The sequence below is a fragment of the Euleptes europaea genome, chromosome 4 (genome assembly GCF_029931775.1).
Source record: "Euleptes europaea isolate rEulEur1 chromosome 4, rEulEur1.hap1, whole genome shotgun sequence".
NCBI lineage: Eukaryota > Metazoa > Chordata > Lepidosauria > Squamata > Sphaerodactylidae > Euleptes > Euleptes europaea.
Window position 1 is genome coordinate 96,396,275 of NC_079315.1, and position 24,689 is coordinate 96,420,963.

The 24,689-nt window shown below is 44.4% G+C and overlaps 1 protein-coding gene across 5 annotated transcripts in view; it reads left to right on the top strand.

The window, feature by feature from the left end:
• Positions 1-24,689, top strand: part of PDE4D (phosphodiesterase 4D) — a 687,791-nt gene that overhangs the window by 476,848 nt on the left and 186,254 nt on the right. Inside the window, exon 1 of one of the 5 annotated variants that reach the window (XM_056847947.1) lies at positions 24,329-24,443. The exons of the other annotated variants lie outside the window; for them this stretch is intronic. Within the exon in view, the coding sequence (XP_056703925.1) occupies positions 24,379-24,443 (65 nt within the window). The 5' untranslated portion in view covers positions 24,329-24,378. Of the gene's footprint in view, positions 1-24,328; positions 24,444-24,689 lie in introns of those variants that run through there. 5 annotated transcript variants of the gene reach the window in all.

Consider the following 24,689-nt stretch of genomic DNA (forward strand, 5'->3'; position numbering starts at 1 on the left):
GATGGCGGCAACTCTTCTTTCATCAGTGGCGGACTAAAAATATTGGTCGCCAGGAGACAAAGGGGGGCCACCCACAACTATAAGGCTATCATTTAATTTTTATAAGAAATAAATAAAAATTTTTAAAAATAAATGTGGAAAAAAGGTACAATTAAAATTTTTGCGAAATAAATATATATATATTTTAGTAATTACAGTGTACATATATTGTACATATTACTGGCAGTATACAGTAGATACTAAATGTAAATACAAATTGTTACAATTGAATTTTTAATTTTTAAAAAATTTAAATAAATGGTGGATATTTTTAAATAGTTTGATAGAAAGTATCCTCGAAAAATGACTTTATTAACTTTTTAAATTAAAATAGTAATACAACGTACATTTTAGTTGCATACGGTGATAATATTGGAACTTCTATTATATTTTCAAGCTACCAACAGGTCATTAACATTTTTAACATGTTGTCTAATATTTAAGGGTGCCCACTTCATGAAGGCCGCACAGGGCCCACTTCCCATTGGACAAGTTGACACCCTGGCCAGTCTGCCACTTGCCTTTCATAGAACTCTGGTTGCTTGAGACACAACTTTGCAAGAACCTATTAAATGGCAGATCCTAACAGTCACTTTGTTCTGAACTGCTAAGTATATGACCCCAGGAGCAATTGTATATTGCTGTCTGGGCCGTATCGGCCATGTTAAAATGGCACTTGGAGTGGTATTCTCAGTTCTAGGATTGCCCCAAGTTGTATATGTCATCCAGGATAGATTTGTTCTGTCATGGAGCTGTTAATTCTGCATCCGGGATACTCCAGAACAGGTGAAGACGTCACCCAAGAGTGGAAAAGAAATGCAGTGGCAATATTTGTTTTCATGTGGAGTTGCCTTATACTTAGGGTTGCCAGGTCCCCCCTCTTGATCGGTGGGAGGTTTTAAGGAGCAGGGCATGGGCAGCCACATGCATGGGCAGCTGCGTGCACATGATGACGTCTCTTTTGGTTTTACTTCCGGAAGTGCCCCATCGCCCCAGCCAATTTAACCCTTGGGGATTTGAGTGCTAAAGCAGCTGTGGCGATGTGGCACTTCCGGAAATAAAACCGGTGATGGCATTGCGTGCACACAGCTGCGCATGCGCACAATTGTTGCTCTGGAGTGGCTGGGTGGATTGGCGAGCAATTGCCCGCCAAAAGCATCCACCCTGCAAACCTACTTATACTGAGTCCAAGCTTTTGTCTATCTCAATAGAGTTGCTAGGCCAAGGATAGGTCTATCAGTGATTTCTAGCCATGATGACTAAAGGGAACTTCCACAATCAGAGGCAATCAATCTCTGAATCCCAGTGCCAGGAAGCAACATCAAGGGAAGGCCTCAGCCTCTGTGCGCTGTTGTTGGACCTGCAGAGTAACTGGTTGGCCACTACGTGAGACAGGATGCTGGACTAGATGGACCACTGGTCACATCCAGCAGGGCTCCTCTTATGTTCTTATTACCCCTGATCTCCAGATGGCAAAACTCAGTTCCCCTGGAGAAAATGGCTGCTTTGGAGGTTGGACTTGATGGTATTGTACCCTGATGAGGTCTCTCCCCTCCCCAAACCCTGCCTTCCCCAATTTCCATTCCCAGAATCTCCAGGTATTTTTCAACCCAGAGCTGGCAACATTAGTATGAAGATGTAAGTCAGTCTACAACATCAGAGAATGATAATTCTTGTATATACTGTCGACATATACAACGTACTTTCACATATATGCTTATTATATAAATATGACTAATTTTGTTCACAAGAAAGATGTGATCATGTGTACAGAGCAGTGATCATGTGTACAGAGCAATCTTCAAGTCTAGTGACTCCTTAAAGACCCCAACTCCAACTTGAAGGATTGTGGACCTATCCACTTATAGATCTCCCCATTACAAAGGATTTGGTCCTCTGGATTCAAATTTTCACAGAAGAAGGGTGATTTAACCATTTCACTACACACTATCCCCAAGGGGAGTGGGGATATTTTTGTTTTCTTCCCATGGGGTTAATAGCATTGGTGTGTGTGTTAGATTCGTGAAATGCTCTGATCAGATCTGGAGTTCCCTGACTGTTTTTTAAAAGTTGGAAAGCCTGATCAAGGATCTCTTGCATCATTCTAGTGTGAAGCACCATTTGCATATCTATGATCATATTAATATCTGTCAGTCTTTTGCAGATTGCTTTCATTGCTCTGCTAGATTCCTGCAAAAGCAAGGGATCATTTACAACCATTTATGTTTCTCTCTCTCCCTCAGGGGGTTATTGTCAGTGGTTTGGCATTATAATTTGCCTGTCTTACGTATATACAAACGTGCAAAAATAGACTGTTCTAATTCAGTGAAGTTAGAACTAAATGCTATGGCGTAATTAAGACTGGCAGTTCGGCTGCGTGCTGGCATCTCAAAGGCTGGCATACCTGACGGGCTGCTGCAGAAAAAGGTGTATGTCAAATCACATTAATTGCATTACTTTTGAACTGTGAACATCCTGAGAGGCGGGAGGACTGAAAACCCACAGATTCCAGTAAATTATGCAAATGACTTTTTAACGGCACAATAATCCTTTAGAAGGCATCTCCAAATGGAAGAGATGGAATGCGTTTCCCCCAACCCATGTTGCTCTGCAGCCTCCACTGACTTTTCTTTTCCTAGGGCTACACATTAATACACGGTTAAATACCTTTCTTCCTTTGTTGTGTCTATTTTTAATTCACCAAAGGGGGAAAAAAAAGAATGCCTTTTCAAAATAAATCTTGACACTTCTAGCCAAAAACAAAACAGGTCGGCCCGTTATTCCTTTTAGAACAAAAACATTGTACCTTTATTCGGATCATCTAAGAATGAACGACTCCACATGTCGGACCAGAACCAATGGGTTGAAATTAAATCAAAAGAGTTTCCGTCAAGACATTAGGAAGAATTTTCTAGCAGTTAGAGCGGTTCCTCAGTGGAACAGGCTTAAGAACATAAGAAAGGCCCTGCTGGATCAGACCAAGGCCCATCAAGTCCAGCAGTCTGTTCACACAGTGGCCAACCAGGTGCCTCTAGGAAGCCACTAACAAGACAACTGCAGCAGCACCATCCTGCCTGTGATCCACCGCACCCAAAATAATAGGCATGCTCTTCTGATACTAGAGAGAATAGGTATGCAGCATGACTAGTATCCATTCTAACTAACAGCCATGAATACGCCTCTCCTCCATGAATATGTCCCCTCCTAAAGCCCTCCAAACTAGCAGCCATCACCACATCCTGGGGCAGGGAGTTCCACAATTTAACTATGTGTTGTGTGAAAAAATACTTCCTCAGGAGGTGGTAAGCTCTCCTTCCCTGGAGGTTTTTAAGCAGAGGCTAGATGGCGATCTGTCAGCAATGCTGATTCTATGACCTTAGGCAGATCATGAGAGGGAGAGCATCTTGGCCATCTTCTGGGCATGGAGTAGGGGTCACTGGGAGTGTGTGGGGGAGGTAGTTGTGAATTTCCTGCATTGGGCAGGAGGTTGGACTAGATGATTCTGGTGGTCCCTTCCAGCTTTATGGTTCTATGTTTTGCAGCGGTCCTTCAATTGATAAGCAAATACAAAAATGAAAAAGATGGATGGTTGTTCCAGGAGAGGAGACAGAGCTGCCAGTCACAAAAAAGACCTACACATCATGAAAAGCCCTATGATAAATTCTGATCTCACAGTGAAACGACACTGTCAGTTTCCTCAAGCATGTCAGGGGGTACCTCAGGCCAGGCCCTGTTTTGGGTCATCTGTCTTAGTCCTCTCTATAAACACAGAGGCCTTAAGGTGAGATTAATGTGTCTCAAAAATGCTTTGTGCATTTCACCCAGGATATCCGACTTGAAAACAGCAAAACAAAAGTTTAAATAAGGACAAGCATAGGAGACAGCTGTCACCCCAAATATTATTGTTTCTACATTCACTGACTGTACAAAAACGCTTCAATAGAATAACATCAAAATATTGTACTTTTGCTTTGTCTGGATGGCCCAGGCTCACCTGATCTCATCAGTAAGGTTGCTAGCTCTGGGTTGGGAAATACCTGAAGATGTTGGGGGTGGAACCTGAGGAGGGTGGGGTTTGGGGAGGGGAGGGACTTCAATGCCATAGAGTCCACCTTCCAAAGTGGCCATTTTCTCCAGGGGAACTGATCTCTGTCAGCTGGAGATCAGTTGTAATGACAGGAGATCTCCAGCCACCACCTATTTATCAGATCTCGGAAGCTAAGCAGGTCAACCTTGGTTAGTACTTAGATGGGTTACTGGTACTTGGATATTCTAACTGCTGTACCACCGTGTTATTTTGCTAGATCACAGTCAGTGGGACCAGATTCTGAGTAGATGGGAACAGGATTCAGCAACATGGAAGTTGCACGTTACAATTTATTTATTTTATCACTTGCACCCTGATTCTTAGCTTCCCCATTCCCCCATGGGCTAAAATGACCCCTTAGATTTTAATAAAATGCATTTTTAATAGGAAACCAGAATCTGGAGCTCTTGTTTGCAAACTGGTGGCACTTTAAAGGCTATTTAGGACTCACTGCAGCTCATTAGAAAGAAGTGTTGTTCCTATTGATTTTCATGAGATTTAATCATGACTCATTTTTGCAGAATTGTACCTCTTGGCCTTCAAAACCTTGGTGTTTCTTTGACTGTATGACTTTGAAGTTTCAGATGAGCTGTATCTGCATTTGAATTATTTATACTTACTCTTTTTCCTAGGTATATGAGAGACCCAGAAAATACAGTCTTGTTCCAGCTAATAAGTGTGCAGTGATTTATTAACCATTGATATATTTACCATCTTTGACATGGATTTTTCAAGGGCCTTCAGGGAATGATCTTTAGCTACATATTCATATCATTTAGCAAACTTATATCATTCAAAAGGGGGAATGTTCCCCATTAAATGAATTCCTATGTTAATAGGAAAGAGGTATGGATACAGAAGTCTGGAATATATTTTTCCTCCTTAAAGTCCCATTATCTGCAGAGAAAGCATTTGCGTGTGTCAAGCCTCTGCTTTGCAGAGTGGCCGTCAGACATGAGGCCTCACCCAGCCGGTGTGGTGCAGTGGCTAAGAGCGTAGCAGACTCTAATCTGGAGAACTGGGTTTGATTCCCAACTCCTCCACATGAAGCCTGCTGGGTGACTTTGGGCTAGTCACAGCTCTCTCAGAACACTTTCCGCCCTACCTACCTCACAAGGCATCTGTTGTGGGGAGGGAAAGGGAAGGTGTTTATAAGCCACTTTGAGGGCGAAAACGCATGGTCGCTTTAGCCTCCTTTATTCCCTGTTTCAGCCAGGATTCAGCCAGGATCAGACGCACATTCAGCGACACGCATGCGTTCGATCCTGGCTGAAACGGAATAAAGGAGGCTAAAGCGACCATGCATTTTTGCCCTGAGAGTCCTTAAGGTAGAGAAAAGTGGGGTATAAAAACCAACTCTTCTTCTTCTTTAGGTCTTTTAGGTAGGAAGCCCCCTGCTTGGAAGCCAGAGATGGAAATTGTGGTGAAAGGCTTCAGATCTTGAGATGTCTATTTAAAACATTTTCATTCTCCCAAATCAATAAATACTACAGGAGACGCAGGGTCAGCTAGGTTGATGCCTACGTGAGGGTGCCCCATGGGTCAGTTCTGACTTCAGTGCTCTTCAAACTCTATGATTGGTTGAGAGTAGGTTGTTATCAATGTATGATACCCAGCTTTATTAGGGAGGCTTAGACGGGCAGAGATAGGTGGGAATGGTGTTGTGCAATGCTGTGATGTCATTTCTGAACAAAAAACCCAAACGTGAGGTCATCACATCGTGCAGCACTCCAGGAATCCCCCAAACCATAGATTTTTTTCCATAGTGATCAGAGGATTCCTAGAGTGTTGCATGATGCAGTGGTGTCACTTCTGTTTTTTTCAGCCAAAAACAATGTTATGGTGTCAAGCGACCCTGGTCTTCCTGTATCTGTTTGCCCTGAGGCGGGGGCGGGGGGGGCAAGAGACTGCTTGCCGAAGCAGGCACTAAGCTTTATATATCATTATGTAAGCATCAGGAAGCAGCTATAAAGGTCTTGGGCCTGTGTCTTGAGGCTATGGTTAAGTGGCTGAGGGTAAAGAAACTTGAAGCTTAATCTAGAAAAGATGGGGGTGATGGTGGTGGGAAGGCAGTGCGTTTGGCTGGTGTTGATCTACCGGACTTAGATGGGGTTAAGCTCCCTCTAGTGGATCAAGCTAAGAGCTTGGGGGTTCTCCTGGGCCTGACCTTATTGGTGGACAAAACAGGTTGGTGGACAAAACAGGTTAGTGCTGTGGGTAGGGGTGCCTTCTTTCAAGTACATCTGGCTCCTTATCTAGGTTCTCATTAGCTAGCTATGCTGATCCATGCTACCGTAAACTCCACACTAGTTACAAACCACCTCTCCCAGTATACTCCCATGCTAGGGTTGCCAACTGCCAGGTACCAGCTGGAGATCTCCTGTTATTACAACTGATCTCCAGCCGACAGAGATCAGTTCACCTGGAGAAAATGGCCGCTTTGGCAATTGGACTCTATGGCATTGAAGTCCCTCCTCTCCCCAAACCCCGCCCTCCTCAGGCTCCGCCCCAAAAAATCTCCCGCCACTGGCGAAGAAGGACATGGCAACTCTATCCCATGCGCCAGCTACATTCTTCCAACAGCCTTTTCCTAACGGTGCCCTATCTTGGGGCTTACAGCAAAAGCTAGGTCGCAGGTGGCACCAACCCAAGTATTTTCAGAAAATGGGTGAGGCTTTTGCCCAGCAAGGTCTCCGAGTGACCTGTGGAGATTTGATTGGCTGTGAGATTTTTTAAAAATGTTGCTTTGGGCAGCAGTAGCTGGCACTGCAACACAAAGATCCTCACTGTGTAAATGAAGGTAAGCGGTGGTAGCCCTTTTGTGGCTGGCTCTGCCTCCTGCGGCAGCCAATTTATGGCACCCGTTTTGTGGCTGAACCCACCACACTGTGCCAGAATTCCAAAGGTGCCCAGAAAGGTTGGGAACACCTGTTGAAGTGGATCCAGCCCCTTGGGATGGCTACCAGAGTGGGTGTGGAGGGAACTTTCACTCACTGCATTCAGGAAGGCATGAGAGCCAGCGTGGTGTAGTGGTTAAGAGCGGTGGTTTGGGCAGTGAAATATCAGCATTTTAAACAAAGGCATAAAATCCTATCTATGAATCCACAGGGCTCTCTTGGTGGATAACTCAGGTTGGTAACCCCACCAGCACGAAGTGAAATCACATGCATTAGTTGTCTCCTGTCTTTTCTTCTCCTACCTTCCAAATACAGACTAGCAGAATATAGACTATCCTTTACTAGGTTGCACATAAGAATGTACAATATGTATTTTTCCTGTTTCTTTCTATTTTTGTGCAAGGTAAGGATGACTGTCCTGCAAAAATTTCACCTGTTTATTTTAAATTATGCACCATTTTTGCACAGTTTCCCCCCACAGTTGATACACATTTTAATGGTAATGTTTGTGTTTTTTTACTATGATCACAAGTCTTGGGAAACTTTAAGGAAATGAACTTGAGTTGTCACAAAATCCCATAACATCCATCATACGGCTGCAATACTTTGAATCCCTCGAGGAACTTGTTACAGCCATTGTAAGAAGCTGTGCATTTAATCTGCTTTTAAATCTCTTGAGACTATTGTACTACTGATTTTTATAAAAATTGAATGCGGCAACACCATGTATCCACATGAGGAGCTTGTCAATTTTTATTGAATTGAATGCATACACTTATGGTGAAATATGTGGGACTGAAGAAGACTCCGAAACGATCGTATCCCAGCATTCCACCTTGTTCTTCAGTAAGATGAATATCCATCGGACATCTACCTGTATTTAGGACACAAAATATGAACCTATATTGTTGTATATGCTGACAGCAATTCATGTACATAGCACTTCACTGAAGTGATCATTCGCCCTTGTATATATCACTTTGCTGTTGTTTGTTTGGTCTTTCCAATACAAACTGTTTTTGCATTTATTTGTAGCATATTCTTGTATTAATTTCCTAACCTATGGTAACAGTACAGAGGTGTTTATTTTTTTGGTTATTAACCTCCAGGTACTAGCTGGAGATCTCCTGCTATGATAACTGATCTCCAGCCGATAGAGATCAGATCGCCTGGAGAAAAATGGCCGCTTTGGCAATTGGACTCTATGGCATTGAAGTCCCTCCCCTCCCCAAACCCCGCCCTCCTCAGGCTGCACCCCAAAAACCTCCTGCCGGTGGCGAAGAGAGACCTGACAACCCTATTGGCAGGCGACACGTTCAGTTCATGATTCAGGCACCACAGAGCCATGAATCACCTAAGTTCAAAGTGTCTGCCACATTTATTTATTTGATTTTTTATCCTTCCTATATTCTTCAGAGCTCAGGGTGGCTTTGACTCAGTGGAAGAGCATCTGCTTGGCATGCAGAAGGTCCCAGGTTCAATCCCTGGCATCTCCAGTTGAAAAAAAAACCAGGCAGTAGATGATATGAAAGACCCTCTGTCTGAGATCCTGGATAGCAGCTGCCAGTCTGAGTAGACGATACTGACCGTGATGGACTGATGGTCTGATTCAGTATAAGACAGCTTCATGTGTATTCATTAGGGTTGCCAGGTCCCTTTTTGCAATCAGCGGGAGGTTTTTGGGGCAGAGCCTGAGGAGGGAGGGGTTTGAAGAGGGGAGGGACTTCAATTCCATAGAGTCCAATTGCCAAAGTGGCCATTTTCTCCAGGTCTCGGCTGGAGATCAGTTGTAATAGCATGAGATCTCCAGCTAGTACCTGGAGGTTGGCAACCCTGGTATTGATGTAGTTATGTGTGAGCAGTAATCAATAAGGGAAATCGTACTCGTCTTAAAAGTGAATTCACATTGTCTTTGATTTTTTAAAATAACATTACTAAACTTTTAAATAAGTCATTTTTTGCCCTTCCTGTTAAAACTAGAAAGTGAATTTAATTCTCATGAATCCTTTAGCAACAGTTTCTCATTGCAGTAGATAAAAAAAGTAAGTGGAAAATAGCTAAAAGGGTAATGAGTTCTCAGTTAGTGACGGACATGTGTGTACGTGCTCTTTTGGCTGCAAGGCGGCCTGGAATCCTCATTAGGATCTAGGTCATATTCTAGAAAAAGTACAATAATGGTTGTACATTGGTGGAGATCTTTATCAGAGGAAAGAAATAACCGAGGAAAGAAACTTTCCAGTGCAATTGGTGAAGGGCATAGCTGGCTTTCCTGTTAGTTTGTGTGGTTGATTTGTAGAATTCTTAAAGTGAGGTTTATTTTTGTTTAAGCTAAAATCGTGTAGAGGATATGAAAATTGGCCTTCCTTTTGCCAAAAAAAGAAAAAGAAAAAAAGAGTAAAGCATGAAGGAAAGCTGAAAAGAGTGCCAGGAAATCTGGAAGAACTCACTTAAAAAGGGGGGGGGAGAAGTTTATAAAGGGCAGCTGTCTTCACCTGTTCCAGACCCATTTTTAATCCTGGTTTGCAGCATGGAACCTAGACGTAGTTTGTACTGAAACATCTTTCTCCCTCGCTCTTTTTTATATTATCTCTTTCCCTTAAAAAGAGATTATCCTTTCCCCTTAAAAATGGTGGTGACACCCCTGGTTCAATCCCCTTAGGTCAGCTGATAACCTATTTATGGGTCCTGACCCACCGGCCAAAGACCGATGAAGAAGAGTTGGTTTTTATATGCTGACTTTCTCAACCACTTAAGAAAGAATCAAACCGGCTTACAATCACCTTCCCTTCCCCTCTCCGCAACAGACAGCCTGTGAGGTAGGTGGGGTTAAGAGAGCTCTAAGTAGGGTTGCCAACCTCCAGGTACTAGCTGGAGATCTCCTGCTATTACAACTGATCTCCAGCCGATAGAAAATCAGTTCACCTGGAGAAAATGGCCACTTTGGCAATTGGACTGTATGGCATGGAAGTCCTTCCCCTCCCCAAACCCCGCCCTTTTCAGGCTCCGCCCCAAAAACCTCCTGCCAGTGGAGCGGGGGGACCTGGCAACCTTAGCTCTAAGAGAGCTGTGACTAGCCCAGGGGTCGGCAAACTCATTAGTCAAAAGAGCCAAATATCAACAGTACAATGATTGAGATTTCTTTTGAGAGCCAAATTTCTTAAACTTAAACTATATAGATAGGTACACTGTTTATTAACTTAATAAACTTTAATTAAAGTTTTAAGTCTTAATTAAACTATAGGTACACTGAATAAAACTTGATATCATACTTAATAGTGATCTTATTTATTGATAAAAATTAAATTGTAAGTCCCTGCCATTTCCCCCTCCCCGTCTGGAGTCCTCGTCTGGAGGCCTGGCCTACTGCCATAAAAGCCTATTGGTAGACCTGGCCTCCGGCTGAGTCCCATTGGGAGGCCAGGTCTACCCATTGGCTTTCTTGGCAGTAGACCTGGCCTCCGGAGGCCTATAGAAGCCAATTGGTAGACCTGGCCTCTGAAGGGGGACTTTTCCCCCTCCTCGGAGTCCAGGTCTACTGCCAAGAAAGCCAGTGGGTAGACATGGCCTCCCAATGGGACTCAGCCGGAGGCCAGGTCTACCAAAGGAAGCCCACCTAGCCCAACAGCTGATAGGTGGGGGGGGGGCAGGAACCGCCGAGCTGCCTGCCCAGCAATCACGTGGCTAGAGGGGAGACTTTAGCCTCCCAACCATTGAGGGCAAGGGAAAGGGGGACCCGGCCATTCTCCATGGTGGTGGTGGGGGGAAGACAGTGCACCCGCTCTCTCTCAGGTGCGCCGGCTCCGCAACCCGGCGGCCGGCGCGAGCGGGCACAAGAGCAGGGGCTCTGAACCAAGTTCGGAGAGCCGCACTCAACAGGCCAAAGAGCCGCATGCGGCTCTGGAGCCGCAGTTTTGAGACCCCTGGACTAGCCCAAGGTCACCCAGCTGGCTTCATGTGTGGGAGTGGGGAAACCATGCTGGTTCACTAGATTAGCTTCCACCGCTCATGTGGAGGAGTGGGGAATTAAACCCGGTTCTTCAGATTAGAGTCCACCGCTCCAAACCACAGCTCTTAACCACTACACCACACTGGCTGTGGGTGGTGAAGATTTACTGGGTGAAGAGCCTGAGCTTTAAATAAAAGGAGGTTTTGTAACTACACTGTACATAAAACAAGAGGTAGCTGCTGAAAGTGGCTGCCCCCTATTAGTGCTGATGAGTGTACAATTTGTCTTATGTCCTGATATTGTTATACTGTGAGTTTATTTGCCTCTCCCCACCTCTTTGGCTGTCACAGTGTACACTGTACACAATGTCATAACATAAGGATATGAGTTAAGTTCTATTACATGGAACAGAAGAAGAGAACTCAAGTCTGCCATTTTAGGCAGTAGCCCCAGGTTTCATATAACATGCAGCGTGTCCTCCAGCTGTATGGGGAAGATGGAAAATAAAGCATAACGGTCCTCATTATTATATCTTGATTTTCTGTCTGTGCAATAGATCATATGTTTCTCATTTGCTCCTCTGTTTTTGTAATCAACTATAAATCCCTTTTTTCTTTTTCTTTTTTACTTTACACTTTGCATTGTCTGGTCATTTTTGGATGCCTCTCAGGCAATTCAAGGGATGAAAGTTCCTAGTTTGCTTGGAAGAATGAAAAGAATGCTAGACAATGAAAGCAGATTATCAGGGTACCAGGATTTGTTTCCTAGCAGAAAATGTATTGGCTTTTATTCATAATAGACAATACATTAGGCTGACTGGTACTCACTGGAGCTGAGGCTGGCCTGAAAGTTTTTTTTCCCTTCCTTATTTTATCCTCAAAACCATCCTCTGAGGTAGCTTAAGCTGAGCACCAGTAACTGGCCGAGGGTCACCCAGTGAACTTCATTACAAAGTGGGGATTTGAACACAGATCTTGACTGCTGTAGTCAGCACCCAAATCACAATACCATACTGGTTCTCACGTGTGAAACAAAAATGTCTAATCACTGCCTTGTGATTACCTCTTTACTTCATAAAATGATTTTATTTATTTGTTTGTTTACAGAATTTATAACCCACATTTCTGCCCTCATAAGGGCCACCAAGGCAAACAAACCACAGTAAAATCACAGTTCCATAACCAGACCTGAAAACCAGATTAGATAGAAAGGATCCAGACAATCCACTTAATCCAGGAAAGCTTGAAGTTGTCCAGCCATTCAGTCACCTGGCTCAAGAATAGCACATTTGAGATTGGTCAATAGTTATTGAGATCTCCTGGGTCCAGGGTAGGCTTCTTTAGAAGTGGATGCATCACAACCTGTTTCAAGCCTGGGGCGACCACCCCCTCTGTCAAGGAGGTGTTGACTACCTCTCATACCCACTCAGCCAGCCCCCCACCCTGGCAGATTTAAGTAGCCAGTAGATACTTATCCTTTATTTGTGTAGGTTGAGGGAACATCTCGTGTTTCAAATTTTAAATGTTGTTTAGCATTTTGCTGTGAATGCAGCAAGAAGCCTTTGATGTGACATATGCAAGCATGATCTAAGAACAGAGGAATATTTTTTTCCAGAACTGTTATTTTGGTCATATACAAATGTACACAGATTTAATCAGTTAATTAAATCAAACAAGTACAGTTAATTGCCCAAAATTTCTATAATCAAGTGACGATCCTACTAAATGTCAACTGCTTATCCATGACAGAGCACTTCTAACTGACAGCCGTTCGCAGCCTTTATTCTGTTTGTTCTTATCATCACCTTCTGAGAATGACACTGTATTATTAGTGTTGTAAAGATGGAGAACTGATAAACAGCCTGCTGGTGGTGACTAGTATCTCAGTGTCCCAGATGCAGTTCCAGCTTTATAATCACTTAATCACATTGACTGTCAGTGAAATCACCCTTGTGCAAGTGTGTGGAGGTTTACACATATTTCAGTTAAGACCTCTCAGCTTTCAACTGGTGCTCCTTTTTTAAATACCTCTTGTGTAGGGTTGCCAGGTCCCTTTTCGCCACCAGTGGGAGGTTTTTAGGGCAGAGTCTGAGGAGGGTGGGGTTTGGGGAGGGGACTTCAATGCCATAGAGTCCAATTGCCAAAGCGGCCATTTTCTCCAGGTGAACTGATCTCTATTGGCTGGAGATCAGCTGTAATAGCAGGAGATCTCCAGCTAGTACCTGGCGGTTGGCAACCCTATGCTATGAGCCATGGATGAAAAAGGCCTTTCATTCTTTAGTGTATTTTGTCTTATCATTACCTTCTGGGAAATGGCATGATAGCCTTGGAAAGAAGAAACCTGAACATTCATCTACAGACATCAGTCTGACAACTCCCCTTCCCAACAACAAACCTGCTTTTTATGGGGAGAATAACCCCATCTAGGAAAAGACAACACTAAAATCCCTGTCTGGTCACATAAAGGCAGTTCAGTCTTGTCTGGGTTTTGTTTCAGTTACTCAGCCCTCCTCTTCTACCAAGAATCTGTTTAAAAGCCAGGCTCCCAGCCATTTGGCTAGGGGGACCATTTGTGCCTGGGGGGAAGGGGGGAAGCAAGGACAACTCTGGGGGATGGGCCTGGTTTTGCTGTAACCCAGGTAGCTATCAAACTGCTTCCTGTAGCCTGCCTCCAAGGAGCCGGCCCAGAGCATTGATGGGGGGGGGGGGAGTAGAGTTGCCTGCTCTGGGTTGGAAAATACCTGGAGATTTAGGGGGTAGAGCCTGAGGATGGTAGGGTTTGGGGAGGAGAGGAACTTCAATGGGGTATAATGCCATACAATCCACCTTACATTTTCTCCAGGTGAACTTATCTCTGTTGCCTGGAGATCAGTTGTTATAGCAGGAGATCTCCCGCCACCACCTGGAGGTTGGCAACCCTAGGGAGGAAGGGGACCTGGAGCTCCAGGTTTCCTCTGGGCCGCAGCTTCGGTTGAAAAGGGGCTGACTCAGGCTGGTGTGCCATTCTGCGTGTCCTTGACTGTACCATCAAGAGCATAACTGTCACAACTGGCTGCTGGCATTGAGGCACTGGCTAGAGAAAATGGTGCAGGTTGTTCAGGCTGGGATCCCTGCATGACCAAAGAGAAGTCCCTTTAAGGGGCTCTGGGGGTGTGGGGTGGGAAAGCCAACCTCAGGGCTGACCATGTCCCCAGGAGGATGGTGATGGCTAGGAATAGTGGTTTCTGCCACTTCCAGTCCTCACACCAGGCCTCTGCCCTTGGTTACGTCAACAGGTGGGTTGGGGAAGCTGCTGACAGCAGATGGGCTGTCAACCCCACCCATTATTCCCGGCCTATGCTGCGCCAGAACCTGAGGAACCTTCAGTCAATAAAGCTGTGGCCTGATTCCTCCCAGCATAGTGTGTCTGTGTCGTCCTTCTCTCTGTTCCCCCACCCCATGAGCTGGTCCTACTCCGGGCACAATATCAATCACCTCAACTGAATCAGTAGAAAATAGAGTTGGGTATCATCTGCACAATGAGAATACTTGAAATTTTTACAGAAGAAGAGTTGGTTTTTATATGCCGACTTCCTCTACCACTTAAGTAGGGTTGCCAGGTCCCTCTTCACTACCGGCAAGAGGTTTTTTGGATGCAGAGCCTGAGGAGGGAGGGGTTTGGTGAAGGGAGGGACTTCAATGCCATAGAGTTCAATGTCCAAAGCAGCCATTTTCTCCAGGTGAACTGATCTCTTTCAGCTGGATATCAGCTGTAATAGCAAATCTCCAGCTGCTATCTGGAGGTTGGCAACCCTACACTTAAGGAACACTCAAACCGGCTTACAATCACCTTCCCTCCCCCTCCCGACAACAGACACCCTGTGATGTGGGTGGGGCTGAGAGAGCATGACTAGCCCAAGGTCATCCAGCTGACTTCGTGTGTAGGAGTGGGGAAACTAACCCAGTTCATCAGATTAGCCTCCGCCACTCATGTGGAGGAGTGGAGAATCAAACCTGGTTCTCCAGATCAGAATCCACCGCTCCAAACCACCGCTGTTAACCACTGCACCACGCTGGCTCTTACACAGCATTTCCCAGCAGTTTCATGAAGATGTTAATCAGACTAGGAGCTGAGATGGTACCCCATGAGTAGAGTTGCCAGTTCTGAGTTAGGAAATACCTGGAGATTTTGGGGGTGGAGCCTGAGGAGGGTGGGGTTTAGGAAGGGGAGGGAGTTCAGTGAGGTATAATGCCATAGAGTCCACCTTCCAAAGCAGCCATTTTCTCCAGGGGAACTCATCTCTGTCGCCTGGAGGTCAATTGTAATAGTGGGAGATCTCCAGCCACCACCTACCCATGGGACACCTCAGCACCAAAGTCAAGGGGCTGGGCTACAGTCCCCCAATGCCTTGTGCCCTGAGAATAGAACCCCCAGAGTGCATCGCTGCCAATACTCATATTGGACAGTATGCAACCTTTGTTCATTCCACGGGAAATGAAATGGTGTAATCTCTTCCCAGTGGATTGTTGTATGTACACTTTTCTGTGCATGGGAACTTTTAAAAATGAGGATTTAAAAAAAAAATCCAAAAGAACTGTGTCTTTACTCACATTACTCGTCTAATTAGAGGAACTCATTTTTAAAAAGTCCTTCATGGTTGACAGAATAATAGTACGAAACAGTTAATCTGCTTTGCTGGTTGTTGTGGCTCCCAAACAACAAGGTCAAAAGTGATTCAGAGCCAGAAAGAAAAGTATGGTCTTTGTACAGATTTTTTTTTTTCAAAGCCAGACATGGGGAAGCATTTGAACACACAGTTCCACAGCTTCAATACAAAGCTGTATGTTTAGGAAGCTACAGTGAGGGGGGAAAGTATTTGATCCCCTGCTGAATGATGTGCATTATAATGAGTGAAATAAGTATTTGATCCCCTATCAACCAACCAGATTAGGGTTAGGGTTCTGCTGTCGACAGAAGCAATCAATCCATCAGATTCCAAACTAACCACCCTGACCAAGACCAAAGAGCTGTCCAAGGATGTCAGGGACAAGATTGTAGACCTGCCAAGGCTGGACTGGGCTACAGGACTATTGCCAAGCAGCTTGGTGAGAAGGTGACAACCCTAACCCTAACCCTAACTGTCAACCTCCCTCGGTCTGGGGCTCCATGCAAGATCTCATCTCGTGGAGTTGTGATGATCATGTATCGTCAAATCTTGGGTGAGCACCTCCTTCCCTCAGCCAGGGCATTGAAAATGGGTCGAGGATGGGTATTCCAGCATGACAATGACCCAAAACACACGGCCAAGGCAACAAAGGAGTGGCTCAAGAAGAAGCACATTAAGGTCCTGGAGTGGCCTAGCCAGTCTCCAGACCTTAATCCCATCGAAAATCTGTGGAGGGAGCTGAAGGTTCAAGTAGCTACACATCAGCCTCGAAATCTTACTGACTTGGAGAGGATCTGTAAAGAGGAGTGGGACAAAATACCTCCTGAGATGTGTGCAAACTTGGTGGCCACCTACAAGAAACGTCTGACCTCTGTAATTGCCAACAAGGGTTTTGCCACCAAGTACTAAGTCCTCTTTTGCAAAGGGATCAAATACTTATTTCACTCATTATAATGCACATCAATCTCTGACTTTTGTCTTCTGGGTTTCTGGGGTTTTTCCTGTTGTTATTCTGTCTCTCACAGCTACAATAAACCTACCATTAAAATTATGGACTGGTCATTTCTTCGTCAGAGGGCAAACGGGCAAATTCAGCAGGGGATCAAATACTTTTTTCCCTCACTGTATTTCTGCACATTTGAAATTGCTTTTGCTAGTTCCTGCAAAGGGAATTAACTACCCTTGTGTGATCTTGGGTGTATTGAGGCTTCACTGCCCTCAGTGACAACAAGCATCTTATCGTCAGCCCATCCAGGTGTGAACTGAAGTTTAGTAGCAGAACAGAACATCCTGGATCATAGCCATGGCTACACTAGAAGAAGAGTTGGTTTTTATATGCCGACTTTCTCTACCATTTAAGGCAGAATCAAACCGGCTTACATTCACCTTCCCTTCCCCTCCCCACAACAGACACCCTGTGAGGTAGGTGGGGCTGAGAGAGCTCTAACAGAGCTGTGACTAGCCCAAGGTCACCCAGATGGCTTCATGTGTAGGAGTGGGGAAACACATCCAGTTCACCAGATTAGCCTCTGCCGCTCATGAGGAGGAATGGGGAATCAAACCCAGTTCTCCAGATCAAAGTCCACCGCTCCAAACCACCGCTCTTAACCACTACATCATGCTGGCTCTCCGCTAATGGGTCTAACAGTAGCAGGGGTAGTGATGTACCAATTTTTGTATCACTCCTTCTATGGAAAGGACTATGTATGTTTGGATGGGGTCAAGGCAGGGGAGCCCTGCATTTCAGGACTATGAAAATCAGTTCGTTCAACTTTTATTTACTAGATAAATGTGGAAATGTGTGGCTTTCATTCAGTTTTTCTTAAAGGGTTGATTTATCATAAGTATTTTAATTATTACATTTGTATATAATTAAAACAGTAACACTGAAAAAAATAGCTGATTTTCTTTGTTTTTTAGATGATATGAACGCATTCCACAGCAGGGAGTAAGGTCAGCAGAGGCATTCCCTTATGCATGAGAAAGGGAAATGCTTCTTCTGCTAAGATAGTGCCTGCCATTTAAGATTTTTGCAAGCACTTGCATACCAAACATTAGTTACACTGTTTAATCCATCCAATATTTTAATTGATTAGTCAGACCAATTCACTGAAAAGCCATATGATTCAACTGGTGTCCGTGCATTCAAAATCCTAAGTTCAGTGCCCTGGGTTTTTCTAAGCAATGATTTATTAAAGGAGGAGCCATTAGACTTCTGGCAAATCGTCTGAAAATTAAGAATTTGCTTTTTTCCCTAGTCTCGCTCTTTAACTAAAATAAAAAAAAAAAGCCACCTGAGTTTTTTCCCTTCTCCAAATAGCTGCTGAAATGAAATTGTGTATGCTCGTTTACCATATGGAAGAAAACGTTACTAACACATTCCATGACCTTGAGTAGGGGGAAAAAAATCAGAGGCTTTGCTGGAAATAGTGATGTGCCTCTCAAGTCTCCAGGCCTCCTTATAGCAATTGCACAGTGTCAACACAGGGATATAAGACCAGCAAGAAAACTCATCTGTTTCTTCTACGGCAAGCCCTATTTTTAATGCCCACTATTCTGTCATGTTCCGTGTTTATTTTAGACACTAAGGATTTTGGAAAGTTTTCTGAAACAAACCAGGTTTTTCAAGTAAGTGTCCAAGGAACTGTCTTAATCTTTGAGACTGTTTTTTTTTTAAAAAAAAAATGTTTAAAAATAGCTTTCACGGGCTCCAGTGGAAGATGCTGCAAAGCACTGAAGAAGAGGAGGGGTGGAAAAAAACAGGCCTTGAAAAATTGTGGCTGTGCTGTGAAAGGTCAGCCCTGGCATCACTGTAAATAACAGAGAGCCGTTCATGATCCATAATGAACATGGCAGCTTTCTAAATTCTTTGGATAAATTGTTTAATTTTTTTTTCAACACAAACACAAGTGTTCCAAAATTGCACTTTAGATCAGATAGGGTTTTTCTCGCTCCATTCTCCCTCCTTGAAAGAACTCAGATGTTTCGTTCTTTGAGACCTCACACATCTTTATGTGCAGTTGTCACTGGTGTTGTTGATAGGGTTGCCAACCTCCAGGGAGTAGCTGGAGATCTCCTGCTATTTCAACTGATCTCCAGCCGATAGAGATCAGTTCACCTGGAGGAAATGGCTGCTTTGGCAATTGGACTCTGTGGCATTGAAGTCCCTCCCCTCCCCCAAACCCCGCCCTCCTCAGACTCTGCCCAAAAAACCTCCCGCCACTGGTGAAGGGGGATCTGGCAACCCTAGTGCCTCCCCTTCCCAAACCCTGCGTTCCTTAGGCTCCGCCCCAAAAACCTCCCGCCAGTGGCGGACCGGGCAACCCTAGTCATTGAGGTCCTGATCCTGTGCTAACCACACGGATCTTTGGAAATGCAAACCTAGAGCAATTGGAGCAGGGTGCCCAAGGGCATGACCTATGAACTAAGAAAATCTCTGGTTCAAGTCTCGTCTTTGCTGTGGTGGCCTTATGCAAGCCACTGGGGCCAGAGCCAGTGGGCAGCATGTTTGGGCACGTGCCAATGCCCATAGCCTGGTAGAGGTCTCACACCAACTTGAGACATTGTCAGTCTCTAATTTCCAAATGGGAGGAGGGCCTGGAGGCAGTGGAGGAAGCAAACTGTGAGAAAATTGTGCTCTGCTGCCCGCCTTCCAAATGACCTCTGTGTGGTTGCAGTGATACTTTATTAGAAGGTCTGGACCCTCCAACACTGATTGGGTTAAAAGGAGTGCAGGAGGACCAAGCCCCTCTGGCATCTCTGCAGTTGGGAAAGAGGAAGAAAGCTATGATGAGGGGGGTGGATGAGATTTTTTTTGGGGGGTGGAGAATGGAGGTAGAGTAGAGGGGGCCAATAAAAACTTTCTCTGTTTTCGTTTCTCAACCTTAACCGCTCTACATGGAGACAGTATTACCCCAACTTGTAGGGGTGTTATAACGATTTTTGGTATAATTAACATGAAGGGTTGGGAACACCCCAAAACACTACACAAATGTTAAGCATTGTTTTTATACATATGGTTATTAATTGGGACTAACAGGAATTGCACAAAGATGCTTCTAGGATGGTCCTCACAAAGTGTCACAGCAGTCAAGGTGCTCCTCACTAGTGAGAAACAGTGTGGTGTAGTAGTTTGAGTGACTAGGGTCTGGGTAACCCTGGTTCAGATCACCCCTCCCTCTCTGCCTCACAACTGTTGTGAGGGAAAAAATGGAGGGGGGAATTATGTGTATTGTACTGAGGAAGGGTGGGATACAAATATAAATATTGGAAATCATAAATCAACGTTACAGTATATTCAATGTGCTTTATAGAATGCAACTTTTTTAGAAATGACAAACCAAAATATTTGTTTCTTCAATCACTATCACAGAGATCCTACAACTGTAGAGTCACTCGGGTGCCTGTACATTAGTCATCTTTATGCGCTCATTGAATGGAGGCCATTTTGAACCATGTGTTTGTACCATAAGCATAGATCCGATTTAAAGAAAGTTTGGAAGATAAAATGTTAAGAGGTGGTGGGGCTGAGGAAGAAAAAACTGGGCGGAGGGGAAGTATTTTCTTTGAATCCATTCACCCCTCTCCACCATCCTTAAACAGCAAGGAGTAATTCCTCTTGAGGGGAGGGGAGGGGCCTCCATGGTTGCCTCTAATCCAAATTCCATTCAAAATTGGGTCAGACCATTTATAATTTTGTCATCAAATTGGGGTAAAATGCTTGTAAATATAATAAAAAATAAAAGAAGAAGAAGAAGAAGAGTTGGTTTTTATATGCCGACTTTCTCTACCACTTAAGGGAGACTCAAACCGGCTTACATTCACCTTCCCTTCCCCTCCCCACAACAGACACCCTGTGAGGGAGGTGAGGCTGAGAGAGCGTGACTCGCCCAAGGTCCCCCAGCTGGCTTCGTGTGGAGGAGTGGGGAAACAAATCCAGTTCACCAGATTAGCCTCCGCCGCTCATGTGAAAGAGTGGGGAATCAAACCCGGTTCTCCAGATCAGACTCCACCGCTCCAAACTACTGCTGTTAACCACTACACCATGCTGGCTCTCTAATAATTGGGTTATGGAGACAATAATTGGGTTATGGAGAAAAAAATTAAACTTCTCGCACACCAAAAAGAAGACAATTAAAGCTACAAATGAACCTTTCAGGTTGGATTCAGCTTTGGTAAGGTTTTTGTCAAGCTTGGTATGGCCAGCCGGTTTCTAATAGACCATAATCAACTCAATAACCTTTTTAGCAGCCCATCCTGTGGGGTTAGAGTGCTGGACTAGGCTGTTGGAGACCTAGGTTCAAATCCCTATTGTGCCACAGAAGCTTGCTGGATGACTTTTGGACAGTCACACACTCTTGGCCTCACAGGTTTGATGTGAGGATAACATGGAGAAGGGGGAAATAATGTATGCCGCTTTGGGGCCCCATTGGGGGAAAAAGTGGGGCATGAATGAAGTAAACATTTTAAAAAATGATTAAGCTACTCCAGTCAAATTTGCATCCTCCCAAAGCTGCATTTCAGTCAAAACAGATGCCCACCTATTTCTTAAGGGTCATCTCCTTAGATCAGTGTTTCCCAAACTTTTCAGGCCACCGCCCCCTTAGTCCCACAAACTCAACTCCAGCGCCCCCTACCGTATCCTATAAAAAGCATTATTCAAAATAGGGGTTTGCATGACTCACTAAAGAAGATAATAACAATAAAATTGCAAAACAGTTACAATTAATTGCACATCTATTCAAAATCAAATTAAAACTTCTTAGTTGAAATGTATTCAACAAAGCTGATGAACTTGATCCAGTGGTACCAGCTCTTCAAAGTCTGGAAAAAAATTCTGATAGTCTCCACCAAATTTGCCAACATGGTGCCATACCTTGATCTATTGTAAATTAGCGAACAACGCAGTTGAAGAGGCCCACCTCTAGTGCCCCCTACTGCCCACTTGCCTCTTTGTGCCCCCCAGGTAATACTACCGCCCCCCAGGGGGTGGTACTGCCCACTTTGGGAACCACTGCCTTAGATCCTGCTATTAGCAGGGGCTGTTGGCTACGCCATGTTTAATAGACCAATATTGGTCTTGCCTTATTGGTGACCCTTTTAACTGTGAAGGTAGGATCCCTTTTAAAATCCTGAAGCGTCTGCCACTAAATGGTACTGGAGGCTTGAAAGCACAAATAAGGGAATGAGTTACATGATGCCTTGTTAAAATTCTTTCTGCTGTTATGGAACAATTTGCATACAGATGATTGTCATAAGCCCGCAGGGCAGACAGGATCATTCCTGTCAAAGAATAGTTTGTACAGACCACAGTGCGTGTTTTCAAGATCTTAAAGTAACAATAAGCAACTTCTGGTTGAAGCCCACAGAGATTAACAACCAGGTAGGGATGAAAGCCTCATTGTTGAAATTTTGTTTCAGATGTTAACATATTGTGGAAAAGGTATACCATTGGATTTGATTCTCAAATCTGTTGTTTCCCAAATGGCTACTCAATCCTTTGCCCTACGTAGTCTGCTGGTTTCGAGCCCTTGTGTTAAGGAACGGATCTTCTGCATGGCATCACTGGTTAATGTCGTCTTAATTTTCCAAGGGAACTCCAAAACAGATTCACATAAATGCATTTTAAAATCTGCCCCTTGCACTTATATAGATGTGTCCTCTCCTCTTTATATAGCCACAAACATTTATATTTTACTTTTTTTACAGACTGGACATGTCAGCTGAATTTCAAAAGGGTTAAAATTAGGTATGGAGTTCTTTTAAAATGATAAATCATTGGTTGGCTGGACAGGCTGTTCAAAAGGGATGCCGGTTCTGGCCTTCTTGAATACAGCAGTGTATGTACAGCTCCTCCCAAGTATTTCACTACAGCCCTAAGCACACTTAATAGGGAGTAAGTTAAACTGAACTCAATAGGTCCCCTGTCCAAATAAATGTACACAGAGTTGTACATAGGGATACCAGGCCTCCTGCTATAGTGGGAGACCTTCCGGCATCCCTGTGATGGAAGAAATGGGGGGAATGGAGTACACACTGGCTCGCTGATGTCACTTCTGGTAAATCACCAGCAATGACATGGAGGCTGTCTAGAATTTACAAAAACTCTATGTAAAACCATGGAATTTTGGTAAGTTCTAGAACATCTGATGCGTCACTTCTGGTTTTTAGTGGAAGGGATGCTGGTGCCCCAGTAGGGTTGCCAACCTCCAGGTACTATCTGGAGATCTCCTGCTGTTACAACTGATCTCCAGTCGATAATCAGTTCCCCTGGAGAAAACGGCCACTTTGGCAATAGGACTCTATGGCATTGAAATCTCTCCCCTCCCCAAACCCCACCCTCCTCCACCCCTCCTCCTCCACTCCTTTGCTGGTGGCAAAGAGGGACCTGGCAACCCTACACACCAGATCTCAACAGCCAATTTCTCCCGGGGGTGGGCAGCTGCTGCCTGGCAATCAAGTTGTGCAGCGGGCAATACAACACTTATCCACACTATATGATCTATACAAAACTTATTCATACTTCATGATCTGTTAACTCTGTCTCTGTATGTGAGACACTAAGTTGTAAACATGTGTGTGTATATATGAGAGAGCGATGTGGTGTAGTGGTTAGTGCTGGACTATGATCTGAGAGCCATGTTCAAGTCCTTGTTCTGCCATGAAGCTCATTGTGTAACTTTGGGTCAGTCACTCTCAGCTTAACCTACCTCACAGAGTTGTGAGGATAAAAATTGGAGGAGCAGAGAACAAAGTACTCTGCCCTGAGTTCCTTGGAGTAAAGGTGGGATAAAAATGCACTAAAAAAATGAAATAATTGCATATGTTCCCATACTGAAACTTCCCTGTGGTGTCAGAGGGTTTAAGACAGAGGTCACTTAGCCTTGTAGCAGTGTTTTGGGCTTTATGCGATTGACTGACTGTTCTTCCTTTAAGTAAAAAAAAAAGTTGTAAACACCATAGTGATCCACGCAAAATCCAAAAAACTGCATTGTAGCCTGAAAAAAGTGCTTCCCACCCCTCTATCTTTAAAATTTTTGTAACGTTCAGCCTGATGAAGAGTTCTAGTGAGCTCAAAAGTTTGCACAATTTTATTGTCGATTTGGTTGTTCCTAATAAAAGGTATTGCACGAATTTTGTTCTTGTTCTTTCTTTGGCAGTGATGAGGCGGCGGGGGGTGGCATTTAGAAAGGGGATGCAGAGCTACATTTTCAGGTTTGCTTCAATCAGAGGGGCACAAACTAAGCTCTCTTCTCTCTCGATTCCTTCATGCGTCTGAACGTGAAGCTTCCCTGGATACTTACTAGTGTTCCATTGACTCACCTTCACATTTTCCTTTTACTGCCCTATCAACCGTTTTAGAAGGTAGCTGACCTTTAAACCTGTTATTATAGGATTGCAAGAGAGAGAGAGAGAGAGAAACGATCAAGAGGCTCTTTCAGCTGCCTTGGTTCCCATGTGACCTAGATGAAGAATAGATTCAAAATACGGTTCCTCCCCCCCCCCCCTCGGGCAATGCGAGGCAGAAGAGAACAACACTGTCACTCCCAAACGGCACTGGCGTAAATGCAGCGAGGAGTGAGCAAAAGAGCTCCAGTGGTCTTAGGATTTGTCCGGCAGAGCCGGGGTTGGGCACTGAGTATGCTGCAGAGAAAGCTTGGATTTTTAAAAGAAGCCTCTTCCCCAGATGGAGTATGTGGTGTGGGAGCTGTGTAAAGGCAGCTGAAGTTTCCCTGCTAAAAAGACTTGGGATTGTACTTGCAAGATGAGTATTATTATGAAGCCAAGATCTCGATCTACCAGCTCCTTAAGAACTGCAGACACGACTTGGTAATGTGTTTCTTCCCGCCCAGAACTGCCTGTTCCCCAAATGCTTTGATTTTTACTGCATGTTAATAAATTTTGCATGCTGATCACAAAGATTTTAAGTTGTAAGGGTTAGCCGAAGGGTCACCTTTCCTCCTTCTGTACCTATTATTGCCGGGGGTGGGTGGGTGGGGGGAGCGGCAGATTATTGTTTAGCATTCTTGAGCTAACACATGATACCACATGAAAAACTTTCAGGTTTGGCATTTT